The sequence below is a fragment of the Poecile atricapillus genome, chromosome Z (genome assembly GCF_030490865.1).
Source record: "Poecile atricapillus isolate bPoeAtr1 chromosome Z, bPoeAtr1.hap1, whole genome shotgun sequence".
NCBI lineage: Eukaryota > Metazoa > Chordata > Aves > Passeriformes > Paridae > Poecile > Poecile atricapillus.
In genome coordinates, this window is record NC_081289.1 from 97,908,293 (window position 1) to 97,923,680 (window position 15,388).

The 15,388-nt window shown below is 46.4% G+C and overlaps 1 protein-coding gene and 1 long non-coding RNA gene across 7 annotated transcripts in view; one reads left to right on the top strand and one right to left on the bottom strand.

Annotated features, from left to right (window-relative positions):
- The window catches only part of LOC131593031 (uncharacterized), a 28,733-nt gene extending 25,012 nt beyond the window's left edge, over nucleotides 1–3,721 (bottom strand). For all 5 annotated transcript variants that reach the window (XR_009280751.1, XR_009280752.1, XR_009280750.1 and 2 more), the window contains exons 1-3: nucleotides 3,615–3,721; nucleotides 3,420–3,517; nucleotides 2,699–2,800 (exon numbers count right to left, since the gene is read on the bottom strand). This is a non-coding gene — a long non-coding RNA (uncharacterized LOC131593031). The remainder of the gene's footprint in view (nucleotides 1–2,698; nucleotides 2,801–3,419; nucleotides 3,518–3,614) is intronic.
- Nucleotides 3,722–3,849: 128 nt separating this feature from the next.
- On the top strand, nucleotides 3,850–12,125 carry XPA (XPA, DNA damage recognition and repair factor). 2 transcript variants are annotated; one of them, XM_058865195.1, is made up of 7 exons: nucleotides 3,850–3,870; nucleotides 5,026–5,314; nucleotides 5,662–5,787; nucleotides 7,855–7,960; nucleotides 9,584–9,749; nucleotides 10,405–10,522; nucleotides 11,887–12,125. In XM_058865195.1, the coding sequence occupies exons 1-7, from the start codon at nucleotides 3,865–3,867 to the stop codon at nucleotides 12,033–12,035; spliced, it is 960 nt and encodes a 319-aa protein (XP_058721178.1). In that variant the 5' UTR covers nucleotides 3,850–3,864; the 3' UTR covers nucleotides 12,036–12,125. The 2 variants fall into 2 exon arrangements, with proteins under 2 accessions (XP_058721178.1, XP_058721179.1); XM_058865196.1 differs by lacking the exon at nucleotides 3,850–3,870 and having other exon boundaries at nucleotides 5,026–5,288.
- Nucleotides 12,126–15,388: the final 3,263 nt, after the last annotated feature.

Here is a 15,388-nt window from a genome sequence, read left to right on the forward strand (position 1 = left end):
TCTCTTTAAGTGCATGGAAGAGAAAGGTGACTTTTTCTGGTAAAATACTGGAAGAGGATTTCTCTTTCTGGATTGCCAATCAATAGCAAAAGTGTGCAGTCAGCTTTAGCAATCTCTGAAACACTAAACAGCATTTTTTCATCATGTGGCCATCAACACTTTCCTGTTCACAGATATGAAATTAACATTTTCTATTGATATTAAAAGCCAACATATGAAAGTCCGATTCAGGAATAAACCAGAAAAGTCTTGTACAATACTAGCACATAAAATATATTTACATTGTAATTTCAAATTTTATCATTTCCTGTAACAAGAAAATGATAACAAACTTGCATTAAGAGCTCCTGTCAGAGAAGAATGCCAATTTTTGTCTCTAAACATTTGTACTTTGATTCTTGCCTACCTGTTTGTTTCAGATGTGTTGCTTAGGCATTCAACACTTTATGTGTTTACTCCATTACCTATCTGTTCAACCAAGATTACATACATCAATTGGAGTACAATAAATGGAGCGTGAAGACAGGCCACATTACTATGAAAATCCTCTCCTACAGGTAGTGAGCAAAGGAGAAAATCTCAGAGAGATGACAAACATAATTTACTCTGCATGTCCCATTCTGTCGAACAGGGTATCCCTGTGTATCCCTGATCCATAAGCTATGGCATAGGTGAATTCAGAAAGAAAGCATATAAATCCAAGCAGGTGAACTACCTGGTTTTAACAAGTTCACTTTGTTTTTCAGAGGTCACATGCTTCTTTTTCACCAAGAAGTCAGCAATATTTCTCCATTTATTTATTAAAGGTAACATAAGAAACGGGTGTATCAAACTAGAACATGATGGAAACAAAATCACAAAGGGCATGGTATATTTTGCAACTGAACTGTTCTCTCCCATTCAAAAAGCATTTGAAATCACTGGAAAAAATCCAATACCTTAGTCATGCTCAGAGGCAGCGGCCCAACACCCTGTGTGTATTGGCTAGTCAGCTTCTGGCTACTGAATTCAAATGTGGCTAAAATTGATGCTAACACATGAACCATCAAACAAAGGGAGAAGGATAGGTGGGAGAGATGGGGGAGAGGAGTAAAGAGATTTTTGTCCACAGCTGCTCCTTCAAAAGACAAACTCATCTAAAAAGTAAGACTGTCAGGTCTGTTTCTCATGGAACAAGTATTTCAACTGAGGAAGAACAAAAGGATAGCTTGGTTGTAGGTATGCAACTGCAATGCAGCTGTATGCACATTACTACTAAGACTTTGAGAACACAAAGAAGTATATCATGAGGCAAAATAGAAATATATGCCCAGCAGCTGCTCCACAAGTAACTCCTGCTCTAGATGGACAGTGAATTTGCTTAGAAAGACCCCATCGCACAGGCTTATTGATATTATGTGGCTCCAGGTGTTTCAGTGTGATCCTCCATGAATACAGAGGAAGAGGTGTACTGCCTCGCATGAAGAACCCATTCAGTCCAACATCCTGTTTCCACCACAGGCCACAGGCAAACGTCAAAGGAAGAGGAAAAGCAAGGCAAATATATGATATCTTCTCTGCAACACTCCCACAGCTACCAACTGCTTTCAGCTCTGGGAATTTCCTGAGTGTGAGGGGGTGTTCATTCATTAACTCTCAACACAGTCCTCTTCCAAATACTTGGCCCATCTTCCCTGCACCCTCTAGAGAAACACCCTGTACTCAGTATGCCATTCAGAAAGGCACTGAAAGAAGAACCATCTCCACTTGTTTATTTAGTCTCGGGCTCCTGCTACTGCAAATCTGATGGTTTGTACTCAGAAAGTCAGAAGGCGTCCACTGTCTACAAGTTACTTAGAATGTGACGGGCCTCATGCATCCTCCCTCTTTGGTGAGAACACCAAGCCTCAATTGTCCCTTTCAAGGGACAAAAAATCAGACAGCCGAGCATCCTTGTTATTCTTTTCTAGTTCCAGCATTTTCTTTCTAAGAAGCAGGAAATGCAAAAAGGAACAATGCTCATGGTGCAAATTCACCACAGATTTCGGGAGTGCCATAAATGTGCTCCCAGTTTTGTTCTCTGTACCTTTCCTTGAAACGTGCCTTGCTTTTTCCAAACATAAAGATGGCGTTCATGCAGGGCATACATACTTCAAGTCTCACTCCTAAGTGGCAGCAACTAATTCAGGTATTCCTACCTTTTATGTAAAGTTATGACCAGTTATGACATCACCTTGCATTTATCTACTCTGTATTTAATCTGCTGTTTTACTGCCTAATCACCCACAATTCGTTACAGATGACCCTCACCACCCGCTAACTTAAAAAGGTTTTTGCATAGCCAGCAAACATTCTTGTCTTGCCGCTCACCATTTCCTCCATGGGAGTGATGAATTGTGAAGTACTGCTCAGCTGCCTCCTTGTGCCCAACTCCTCACTGATGATCATCTCTGTGGCTATGAAATAATGCACATCTGTGCTTGACAAATAACGACAGACCTGCCTTCTAACACATGGCTACCAGCAGACAAGTAATATTTGATATTAATTGGCATACAGAACCTGAAAAACTGTTTGAAACAGAGATACCATTATAATTACTATCTCATGTGCATGCACATGTGTTTAATACTAAGCACAAATATTATTGCACGACCAAAGCAATGCATATGAGATAGTTTGTAACTCCTTGCTAATACACAACTATTAGTTTTATTACCTTCTCTTGGCCATGAAAATTAGGAGCATTGTATCTGATTAATTCTGGTCAGAAGCAGAGCTGGGGAGAATATTCTGCTTTGATTGCCTTGTCAGACTGCCCCTGAGAAAAAGAAAAAAAAAGAAATCTCTAAGTTTTTAAAACAGTTTTACTTAATAATTAACACTTGTATAGATAGTTGCGGCCCACAGCCAATTTTATTTGAACGCCTTGTCTCTGAATTTGCTTTTGTTTATGTATTCTGATTTCCTTTTAATCCTAATTCCAGTTTGGTTGCATAACAATAATGTCCTTTTGCCCTTAAAACCCTTACACAGGGTCTCAGACTTGGCTTTGCTTTAAGGCAGTTTTGGTTTATGAATGATACAGAACTATTTGTTACCCCACAAGCTCAACTCAGTTCACTCCTCCCTAAATGTCTGTTCCTACAAAACAAGGAAGAAGAGACACCAGAATAGCACAAGGAATCCAAACATAAGTGTGTTTGCTTTTCAAGCAAACATTTCCATTTCCAAGACATCTACTAAATACTTTTCTTCAATCTTTTTTTAATTTTGCTTCTTTCTACTGTGTTTATTAACCTGTTTGGAACTCCACTGTCAGTAAGTCAGTCCAAACAAGGGAGTAATGAGGTTGGAGAAACGTATGCTCATACTGTAAAATTGCATAAGCTGCTTCCTGTACACTGGGGTTACGATTTGCATTTTCATCTATTAAATACCTTGTGTTCTAGATCCTTCTCTCTGACTGTGAAACGTATTTGTACATCTCCACTGTGGCACTTTTCCAACTTTATACAAACACTGGAAAGCAATCTCGCTGAAAGCAGACGGTTTAGTATGACTTGGTTATTAATTTTTAAGGAAGAGGTTCTGCGACAAGAGAAGTATTTTAATTGACGGGAGGAGCTACCTACCACTCATGCAAGTATTAGAACCACTTAAAATGTCTTCATCTGCATTTCTGTACATATGTGTGTGTGTGTATATATATATATATATATATATGTATATATGGAGATATATATAAAAATTTCCCAGAAGCAGGATGTTCTTTTCTCAGCGTTCACAGCACACTCTGCTGGCTGTTGTCGAAAGTTAATGCCAAGCGAGGACGACAAGCTAAAAAGAAATAAAATGTTTTAGGACACAGGAGAAACACGATCCATGCAGGTAATTACCGCGGGCATTTGAACGGAGGGGAACAAGGGACGTATTCTGTGATCAGCGAGGAAGGGTTGGCAGGAAACTAGTTTAGTTTCACGGAAGAGAGCGAGATTTCTTTTTCGGTTTTTTTTTGGGGGGGTGGGGGGGGGGTGTGCATGGTGGGGGGGAGGGAAAGAAGGCTTCTCCCCGTGCTGAGGTCATCCCGTTTCAGCATGGAGGCAGGGAGCACGCATCTGTGCCAGTGCCTCCATTTCCGTTCCTTCAAGGACAGGGCAGGCACTGCCTGACGGGCGGGCGAGGATCACTGGCTGCTCGGCATTAAGTGGCTTTATATGAAAGTGGCTTAGAGCCACATTTGCATGACAAAGCCATTTGCGCGTCCCTCGTCAATAAGGGAGGCTGCAGCCTCCATTTATCCTCCCTTGCGTGGAACACGCGAAATCATTAAGGGCAGGACGGGGATTTTGTTAGGAAAGCGCTGGTTGCCCGTGCCGAGCGAGGCTGGGACCACGGCAGTGGGAGCACGTCGGGCTGTGCACAGCAGGAGCAGGGAGTGGGGAGAGTGCTCCAGCAGTTTTCAGGGCAGAAAACGTGGCCGGGGCCGTTTCCGGCCGAGAACCAGCCTCGCGCAGGGCTGTGGCGGGGCCGGGCCGGGCGGACAAAAGGGGCATTGCTGGGTGACGCTGCTGAGGAATTCCTGCCGGGCGGGGCGGGATTTATGGCTTTTTTTTCCACGGGGCCGCTCGGGCCCGAGGCGGGGGACGGTGCGGAAAGCGCAGGGTCATCATCGGCTCCCCTCCCCCCGCCCGTCTCCACCCCGCCCCCCCCCCCCCCCCCACCTCGGTCCCGCGGTCCCGGTCCCGGTCCCGATCCCGGCACAGCCGCCCCCCACGGCCGACACCGGCCCCCACCCCGGCCCGCGCGCGCCCCCCGCCCCCCACCCCCGCGCGCCACGCGGGCCGCGGGCCCCGCCCCGCCGCCTGGCCGCGCGCGCCCCCCTTCCCCTCCCCCCTCGCGCGCCCTCCCGGCGCGCCCCGCGCGGCGGCGGCGGGGCGGGGCCCCCGCCCTGGCGGCTCGCGAGGAGGGGCGGGGCGGCGGCTGCGCGCCTGCGCGGGCGGCCTCGCCCCTTCTGTGGCCACCCCCGCCCCCCGCCCTGCGCAGGCGCAGTGCGGCGGCGGCTCGGCGAGGGGAAGGGCGAGAGCGGCTGCCGGAGCGGGGGGGACCACGGGGCTCCGTCGCTCCTGCCGCCGCCATGGCGGGCGCGGCCCCGGCCCACGAGCAGGACCACGAGCAAGAGGCTTCGGCCGCGGCGGGCGAGCGGCCGCACCTCTCAGCGGCGGCGCTGGCGAAGATCGAGCGGAACCGGCAGCGGGCGCTGGCACTGCGGCAGGCGCGGCTGGCGGCCCGGCCCTACCCTGCCGCAGGTCGGATGGCGGCGGCGGCGGAACGGGCGAGTCCCCGCGCCCTTTTTTCTCTTTTTTAGGGGGGAGGTTTTGAGAGGGGAAAGGTGTGGGGAAAGAGGGGCGCCGCCGGGCGTGAGGCGGTGGGGGCGGCGGGGTGGGGGGGGGGTGCGGTAGGGTGGCTGGAACGGGGTGGGGGTTGGGGGGGGAGAATTCGCCGCGGCGCGCGAGGGGCCCCCCCTCCCCCCACATGTGTGGGGGAGGGGGGGCTCTTGCACGCGCGCGCTCTCCGCGCGGCCCCCCGCCTCGCGCGCGCGGCGCGGTGGGGGCGGGCGCGCGCGCCCCCTACCGGCGGCGGCGCTTTAACGCAGCGCCCGCCTCGTTTGTGCTCCCGCAGGCGGCGGCGCGCGGGCGCGGGCCCTCCCCAAGGTCGTGGACACGGGAGGGGGATTCTTCCTGGAGGAGGAGGAAAACGAGGAGAAGGAAGAGCGCGGCGCCGGCGAGAAGATCGTGCACCCACCCGGTAATTAAGAAAAAAGCCTGTAGGGAGCGGCGGGGGTTTGGCGGGGAGGCGACGGGAGGAGGCGGCGCCGCGTGCGCGGGGCTGGCGGGGGAGGGCAGGAAGGCGCGGGGGCGACAGTGAGCCGGCTCCGGCCGCGCCAGCGGGGCGGGATGGATGGGCGCCTTTTTTTTTTTCCCGGGCTTTTTTTACTCTCCTTTCTTACCCTGTTTTTTCTTTCTTTTATCCTTTTTTTTTCTTTTTTTTCTTTTTTTTTTTTTCTTGCCACCCCTTTTCCTCCTTCACACGGTTTTCTGGATGTGCTCGATTAGTGGCGCGTCCGATTCTTTTCAGCATTAAATCGGCTATAGCAAATGCGCGGTAATTAAAAACGAAGAATTTTAAGCCGCGGAAGTGGGACACAGCCAGTGCCCTTGGGTATAGCACATTTTAATTTATTTTTTTCTCCCTCATAAATGCTATTTCCATTATTTCTTTCTGAGAATTTAAATTTTAAGATCTACATGAGGGTAAATTTGCGCGGCTTCGTCGGTTGTGGGAATTTTGGGATTTATGTGGTTTGTGCCAAGACCGGAGCGCTGCTGCAGTGCCAGCTTTTATCGTTATAAAACGTGCTGGCGCCAAGTTACTGATCGTTCGGTGGAGGATTTCAGCACATTGCCTTGCGATATTCTCCCCCCCAAAAAAAGCAAATGGAGAAGTAAGGGTCCCAAAATAGATCGACTTTCTTCTCTGGGATTGTCTTTGTCTTGCTTTGTTCTGCTTGAATCAGCTGCGGGGCTGTTGGTGCAGTGTATCTCTTTGTTAGAAATCAGCACCAGATTTCATTAACAGTGTAAACAATTAGCAGCCCTGCTTCTTTTGATGGGCTAATGTTTAACAATAAATTAAAGTAGATCTGGGATGCCTTTACACTGGGCGTATTTTTTGCTGTGTAATTCATAACGTCATTGTCTTAATAAAATGTCTTCGTGTTCGGGAGCACTGTCTTAAATGATGGAATGTGATGTAAGAGTATGAAATGACTGTGAAGTACTGAGCATCCGGCTGTCGCTAGTAGGACTGAATTTACATAAAATGTCGTCTTTGCTGGATCGGATCTGCTATAAATGCAAACGCAATTAAAATGTATGGTGCTGCATGTCAACCATTAATCTTCTGCTTCAGGTGTTCTTAAAATTCCACAGCACTGCCTCTCTTCCAAATTTCAAAACTGTATAGAAATGTTAATTTTCTGATAGAATTCCAATGTTACTGTTAAAGGAATGTTACTTATAGCTGTTGTTCCCTGAATCGGTGTTTCTTGGTGTCCTATGGAACATAAAAGCAGATGGTGATGACGCTGGAGGTGATCCGCCCGTTGAGGATGCGGCCAGAAGCAGTGGCTGGCGCTGAGATGAGTCTGGGCTTGGAGCAGTGCTGAGAGGGCTTGGGGAGAGGATTGTAGTGGAGCTCCATCCCCATTCCACTCCTAGCAGCTCTCTGGCCATCCACCTCCGTTTCTGCCAGCTGGAACGGACAAGAACCTTTGCCAACTGCCCCAGGCTTCTACTGAGCTCGTTTAGGGAGAGGCAGGTGTGGCTGAGCTAGGAAAAAAACTGGAGCAGAGCTGAGAGAACTATGATGCCAGCGCAGCTCCTGTAGTTTCCTGTTCTAGCCACCCTCTTCAAACTGAATCCCTTCTCTGCTTCCTCCTGTTTCTGCCCGTATGTCTTCTGTAAATCAGGACATATTTTGGGAGGGTCAGAACAGAGGAAGTGGCAGGAGAGGATTTGAAACACTTTTTGGGAGAAATGTGGAGAGTTATTTTTAACAATGGCGAAGTTAAATGACCATTTAAATGTTGAAGTTAAGTACTTAATGCTGAACTTAAAACAAGAAAACATTCCAACAGAGATGGAGTTGTGTGGTAATGGGTTGTGAATTTGTACTGTATTCTGAAAAACTTTGATAGAGTGAAACTAGTTTGTAACATGCTTATGTGAATTCTAGTAAAATTACCTGTAATACCAATTCTAAATGCTTGTTTTTATCATTGTAGTCCCTTTAAAAAATATTTCTTTCCATTAGCACCCGTACTAGAATTTGATTATCTCATCTGTGGAGACTGTGGCAAAGAATTCATGGACTCCTACCTTATGCAGCACTTTGATTGGGCAACATGTGATAATTGCAGGTATTACAAATAATCAGGAGACAGAAACACTATTTTACATAAAGATTGCTGGCTATAATTCAATGCGTTACAGTCATTTAAAGAGACTGTCAGCAGAGAGACATATTTCAGTAACTTAAAAATGTAAATGAAAGTTGACTGATACCCTGTGTATTTTCCATTATGGAATTGAATCACAGATTGTCTCATAAGCCTGCCTTAGTGTAGGGGACATCAGTGGATTTTCATACAACATTATGGAAATGGGATGTCATGAGAGCAGTTGGTGTGTTTGTCAGTGTGAAAATTTATGTCTGGCTGCAGACTAGAGCCATTTGAAAACCTGATGGAACACAAATATCTGCTATCTGAAGTGGATCAGGGATTAGAGTGTTTGCGGTCCCGGTGTTTTAACTCGAAGTGAAGTTGGTACTTTGGTCAGCATGGGTGTGCTGGAAGCACAGCAGCCAAAGGGCAGAGCCCCAATGGGAGGTTACTGGTTGGCCTGCGAGGTAAGCAGGAGTTTGACCTTGAGAGGAGAGCAAGCTCTTATCTTTTAACACAGAAAACGCTCCAAAAGCCATCAAGATAACCAGGGCAATGAAACCAGCTGCAGCAGCCGGCTGCCCATGTGTGTAAGAATGAATTGGGTGAATGGAAAAAAAAAAAAAATGGCAGTTAGGAGTTTGCTCTGGGAGCCTACCCATTTACTGCAGGGAGTGGTTAGGGGTGTGCACGTGGTGTAGACGATTTGCAGTCGTATTGTGGAGGCAAAGTGCTGTTTCAGAAGTTATAGTGGGTAGGAAAAAGAATTTAAGGACAGGACATGGAGTCTGTGGAGTACTTTCCCTTGGGTCTAAGCTCCTGCAGCTGATCGCTGTAGTGTCCTTGGTGCATTACCTACAACTGTGAACTTTGAATTCTAGTAAAGCTACATTTACAGCAGTACTTCCTTGATGACTGTTGTTAGCACTTAGTGTTTGGCAGATTATTTGGCTCAAGCGGTTGAAGTTGTACTTCAGTCAGGATTGCGTAAATGTAATTTTTTCCATTAACTCATAAATGCTGCTGTGGTTCCAGAGTTTCTCATTATCTGTCTGTTAAAGGCTACAGTCTTTTAAAAGTCTTTATTTTATGGTTCCTCTGCCTATTGTCTTGCATTATAGAAAGAAGTGCTCTGTGTTGCTAATCAGTTTCTGAGATCTAGAAGCATATGGAGTGTGTATATTCTCAGGTGATCTGACCTGTCTCACATTACACATTCTTTCTGTCTTGACCATGTGAGGCTTACACTTCTGTCCTCTTGGATTGCATCTGGGTTAGTTGAATACCTGAAATTATTAATATTCATTTTAACTTTCAGTTATTCCCTCTTGTAAGAAAATAGAAGAAAAGTCTTTCTAGAAGAGCAGGCTTCTCAGCCTTTGTTTGCTGAAATGGGGGGAATTTTTAAACACTTAATTTCAGTAAATCTGGTCTGGAGTTTAGCTAGGTTGTTGGAATCCAAAGTTATTTGCATGCATAAAAAGCTGAGAGGATTAGGGCTACCTGTATTTCAGGAATGTTAGAAGGGATGGGGACTGAGATGTTAATAACCTGTGGTTTTAGGGTGCAGCTTTCTCATCATTATTTTACATCTTGCAGAGATGTTGAAGATAAGCATAAGCTTATAACAAGGACAGAAGCAAAAGAAGAGTATCTCCTTAAAGACTGTGACTTAGACAAGAGGGAACCAGTGCTCAGATTCATTGTGAAGAAAAACCCTCATAATTCACGATGGGGTGAAATGAAGCTTTATTTAAAACTACAGGTATAGAAACTTAATGTGTTTCAGACCTTTTTTTACCTTTGTACAGCTTTGGTTGTCACTTGGTACCTGAATGGTGTTGTCAAAGCTAAGTGTGTTATGTGTAGCTTGTTATAGTTTGGTGCATAATGGTTGTGGTCTAAGTTGTGAAATTGTCTGGTTTTGAGAGCATTTTAAAGATGTTCACTGAGCAGAGCTTCAGCGGGTTGCACAATTACAAGTCACAAAGCACATGGCCCTTCAGTTTTACTCTGAAGTGCATGGGGCAGCTGCAGCTGTGTGTGGCCCTTTGTAGCTGTGTTCACAGCTTTTGCCCACAGAGGCAGCAGGAAAGGCAAGTGGATTTCCCAGGGCTCTTGTCATTTTTTTGTTTGGTACTTCATAAGAATCATACTGCTTTAGCAAAATATGGGCAGAATTAGAGCTGGGTTTAAGTTTTCCTGAGTTACATACAGCTGATACTAAATGATGAGGCAGTGTTGCCAGTGTGGAAGGAGTGCAGTCTTTTATGAGTCAAGAGCAGAGACAGGTGGGATGCAGAGCAGAGGAAGGTTGGTTGGTTTATGTATGTGTAGGGTAAAATTAATTTTGTAAGTTAGAATAGTTTACTTTTATCGTTTCAGGGGAAAAAAAAAAGGCATTTATGTCCATCCTGTAGGTAATCAAGCGTTCACTTGAAGTGTGGGGTAGCGAAGAAGCGTTGCAAGAAGCAAAGGAGCTACGCCGTGATAGCAGAGAGAAGATGAAACAGAAGAAGTTTGACAAGAAAGTTAAAGGTAACACACGTTAAAATTACATACTTCAGTACCTGAAGGGAAGTACAGTTCTGTTTAAACCTGTGTCTGCATTAGATTGAATGAGTGAGAAGATACTCAGAGTGGTAAAATGGAAGTTTTCCAGACTGGGGGGTGAACCTGGAGCAGTCTGGTGTGACCTCATAGCTGACTGTGTTGGGCAGTGTTGGACTGCAGGACTTGCGGTCCCTTTCGCCTTGAATTCCTCTGTTGTCCTGTGGACATGATGTGACAGAAATCAATTACAATGGTGCATTATAGTGTTTTTCAAATTTTTGGGTATGACCCAGAATGTGCCATGGATTGCTCCTGATGCTTTTGACTTGTGGAAGACAAGGATTTTTGTGCCAGTGGATTCTGTAATTCTGTGGTAGTCTTCAGGTGGAGTGATTGTAATAAAAACGGGTTTTCCTTTTGTTCACAGCATTCCTAGCTGCTGTCTTTATTGCACATTACCCTTTGGGTTTTTTCCCTGATAAATTAATATTTAGAAGAGTATTTGATGGGTGGAACCTTTCGCGCCACCTATAGCATGCATGCTTTGCTTGGGGTGGCATTTACAAAGGCAAAGAAAGCTCAAGCTGGAATACTGGTGTTGTCTGAAGGAGGCACAACTTGAGACTGCACAAATAACCCCTGTCTGGGCCATTGATGTTGTGCGCACAGAAGGACTGGCAGCAGACTGTAGCCAAGATGCCAGAGTTCAGTGCAAGTACAGGCCTTAACGTGACAAAGTTTGCAGCCTGAATGGTTTGGCTCAAAATGTGATCACATTTTGCTGTTCAGTATTCTTGCCACCCGCTTGGAGCATCCGGATAATATCTTGGGCCCTGCTGCCAGCTTGTGTGCTCTAGAGAACCCGCGGATTTCACTGCGGATGCTGCAGAGGCAACTCATATTATTGGGCATAAAGCTTAGAGAATGCCAAGTCATTTGGGAGGCTTACTGTGACCTGAATGAAAATGACTCTTTCTTGGTCATGTAAAATAAATGAGGTGTTCTATAAAAACTTTTCCTTTGCATTCCACCGGCCCCTTTTGGATACCTTTGAATGGCTTTGTGTAAAAAGGCAGCAAGAAACATGTCCTTAGTGCAGATGGAAGACCTTTGCCTGTGAGAATCCATGACAGTGTAGTTCTTGGCCCTTAAGATATGCAGACAAGGTGAGGATTGCAAGGCAAGTTGGAGCTTGTTCTTGCAAGAGCAGATTCTTTCCCAGACTTTGTGGAAGACAGGCAGCAAGCATATTGCCGTCTGTAGGCCTCAAGGAGCTAGTTAGCTTGAGTTTTATTAAACATTATTTAAGATGTATTAAAATGTTAAAATTTTCTTGTATTTCTTAACAGAACTCCGCCGTGCCGTGAGGAGTAGTTTGTGGAAGAAACAAGCTAGTATCCATGAACATGAATATGGACCAGAAGAAAACATTGATGAAGATACATATAAAAAGACATGCACTATTTGTGGCCATGAAATAACTTACGAGAAGATGTAGTGCTAACCTATTTTTTTAAATTTTACTTTGTTTTTAATGGTATTTTGTATTTAAATCAAATAAATGCTAATAATGAACAAGATGTTGCCAGATTCTATGGAGAGTTACATTTTTCAGTTGCTAGAAGCTCTGTGAAGAAAATTAGGCTTTGGCTTCTAAGGTAGAGCATAGCACATTTGCCATAGTTCAAGGATTGGTATCTTCTTGGTCAAAAGATAAGTTCGTGTCATTGTACATGATGCGCTGATGAAATGGAGGTGAACTTCCCACTGCTTTTCTGCTTCCATCAGGAGGAAGTTTCTCCTGACTGTTGTTGGTTTTGGGTCATGGGCATGGGCTGGCAGAGGGCAGCAAGCTGATAGAGCCGCACTTCTGGTGGTGGGAGACCATATAATGAGACAGGTTCTTTGGCTTGGATGTGCAACTCTATATAAGAGAATTCTGTCTTAAAAGGAAAGCTGCTGGCTTCCTTGGGAGGTTCTGACATATCTCTACTACCTATCATTGCAGGATAGAATCCTTACGTATATTCTCTATGTCTTTTTTATCTTTTTTTCTTCCCAACTTTTGAAGCAGAGACCAAGGCAAGGGTCAAGACCTGTCCTTGGGGCAAGAGGGAAGTAGCATTCCATGGTAGAACTCTTTAAATGCACCTGAATGATGTTTGCTTTCAGCAGACTGAATTTACTTCCAAGTCTAAATTGTGAATTCTCATTCTTGCAGCTGTTGGGGAGTGCATGTGGAAATTTCTGAAGTGAAGGAATGTTCTAGGGTTCTGGCTGTACATTTATTCAGTGCAAATATGCCAGTTTTCAGGGAAGTCTCTGGAGACTTTCGTTGTGAGCCTTGGCCAGTGTGGCTGTGCAGAATGGAAATTTTCAGTAGGAAAACTATGGCATGTTTGCCATCAGAGAAGTGTGGTGGGATGATGGTTAGAAGCTCCTCAGAAGGGTCAGGCGGGCAAGTAGAGGCAGTGGGGTGGCTCTGTGTATTCGGGAGCGTTTTGACTGTACAGAGCCAAGGGCAGTGATGGTAAGGTTGGGTGCCTGTGGGTGAGGATCAGGGAAAGGCCAACAAGACAGACATCCCAGGAGGAGTCTGTTACAGACCACCCAGACAGGATAAAGGGGCAGATGAAATGTTCTATAAGAGGCTGTCTGGTGTTTCACAACCACCAGCCCTTTTTCTTGTGGGAGACTAATTTGTGGGATGTCTGCTGAAAACATCAGCAGGGGAGAGGTGGCAGTCTAGGAGGTTCCTGGAGTGTGTGGAAGACAAAGGACAGCTGGCAAGTGAGCTGTCCTGGTTGTGGCCAGGGCAGTTATTTCTTGCAGTAGCCAGGAGAGGCATAACCCAGACCCAGAAGTCACCCTGCATCACCTCACACCGTACACACAGGGTCTGTGGGCAGAAGGGGGTCCTTTCCAGTCAGGGTAACATCGGGTTTCACAGGATGGGCGTTTGTGTGTGAACTGATCATTGATCTTGCACACCATATTAATATCAATATTAATATTGATACTGTTTGTTTCTTACCTCATTGCTCTTTCCAGGAAATTGTTCTTATCTCAACCTTTGATCTTTACCTTTTGTGCCTCAGTTTCTCATTCACTTCCTACTGGAGGGAGTGAGCAAGTTGTGCATGACTCGGAGTGTTTCAGTAGAAATGCCAAATTGGGGAGCACCATTCCTAAACTACAACATGGGTGTACCAGGGGCAGTGGCCTACTAGATCTGCTGTTCATGTACAGAGAAAGGCAGGTGAGGGATGTGGTGGTTGGAGGCCATCTTGGCCACAGTGACCATGAAATGATAGAGTTTTCAACCCTTGATAAGTGAGGAACGGGGTAAACAAAACCTCTGCCTGGAGTTTCTGGAGGGTGGACCTTGGCCTATCCAGAATAATGGTTCAGAGTCCCTTGGGAAACAGTCCTTAATAACAAAGGGGTCCCATGCTTTAAAGAGGAAATCTTGAAAGGTGGAGGAGCAGACTGTCCCTATGTGCCAAATGATGAGTCATCATGGAAGACCAGCCTGGTCTTCCTGTACATCCTGGCTAACAGGATGCTTCTGCCTGTAACTCAGGGAAAAGAGGTTATGACTTTGAAATAAGGGGAAGACAACTCAAGAAGAGTACAGCGAAGATGGTAGGTCATGCAAAGAAAATTAGAAAGATCAAAGCTCAGCTGGAACTCAGGCTGGCCACCACTGTGAAATAGTGTTTTTATACTTTAACAACAAAAGGAGGATCAAGGAAAATCTCCAGAAGTTCCTGTATATATGGGGGAACACTGTCATTAAGAATGAGGAAAAGATTGAGGTATTTGGGGCCTTTGCCTGAGTCTTTAACTTGAAAGATCAGTTATCCTTGGGGCAACCAGCCCCTGAGCTGGTACACAGGGACAGGGAGCAGCACTGACCTGTAATCCAGGAGGAAGTAGTGACCTGCTGAACCACTAGACCCAAGTCCATGGGACCAGATGGGATTCACCCAGGGACACCAAGGGATCTGGCAGGAGAGCTCACTAAGCTGCTCTGCATCATTTATCATCAGTCCTGGAAAACCAGGCAGGTCTGGGATGACGGGGTTGGCCAGTGTGATGCCCATCTTACAAGGAGGGTTGGAAGGAGGATCTGGGAACTACAGGCTTACCAGTCTCGGTACTGGGATGGAACAGATCATCTTGAGTGTGATCACAGCATATGCAGGAAAACCAGGTGATTGGACCTAGCCAACAGTTATGGGAAAGGCAGGTCCCGCCTGACCAACCTCATCTCCTTTTATAACCAGGTGACCTCCCCAGGGGATGAGTGAAAAGTTGTGCATGTTTCTACCTGGATTTCAGCAAGGCGTTTGACACTGTCTCCCAGCATTCTCCTGGAAAAGCTGGCAGCCCATGTCTTGGACAGGAGCACTCTTTGCTGAGTTAGAAACTGGCTGCACAGCCAGGCCCAGAGAGTGGAGGGGAATGGTGCTGCATCCAGCTGGGGGCTGGGCACCACTGGAGTCCCCCACGGATCAGTGCTGGGGCTGGTCTTGTTCAGAATTTTTATTGATGATCTGTATGAGACTGACTGTACTCAGCATAATTCACTGGAGACAGCAAGCTGTGTGCGAGTGTTGCTCTGCTGGAGGGCAGGAAGGCTCTGCAGAGGGATCTGGACAGGCTGGATCAATGGGCCAAGGCCAAAGGTGTGAGGTCCAATAAGGCCAAGTGTCAGGTCCTGCCTTTGGGTATCAACAAGCCTGCACAGGCTTTCCAGGGTGGCTGGAAAGAGGCCCAGTAGAAAAGAGCCTACGAGTGCTGGCCAACATCTGGCTGGGACTGTGCCCTCGTGTCCAAGAAGGCCAA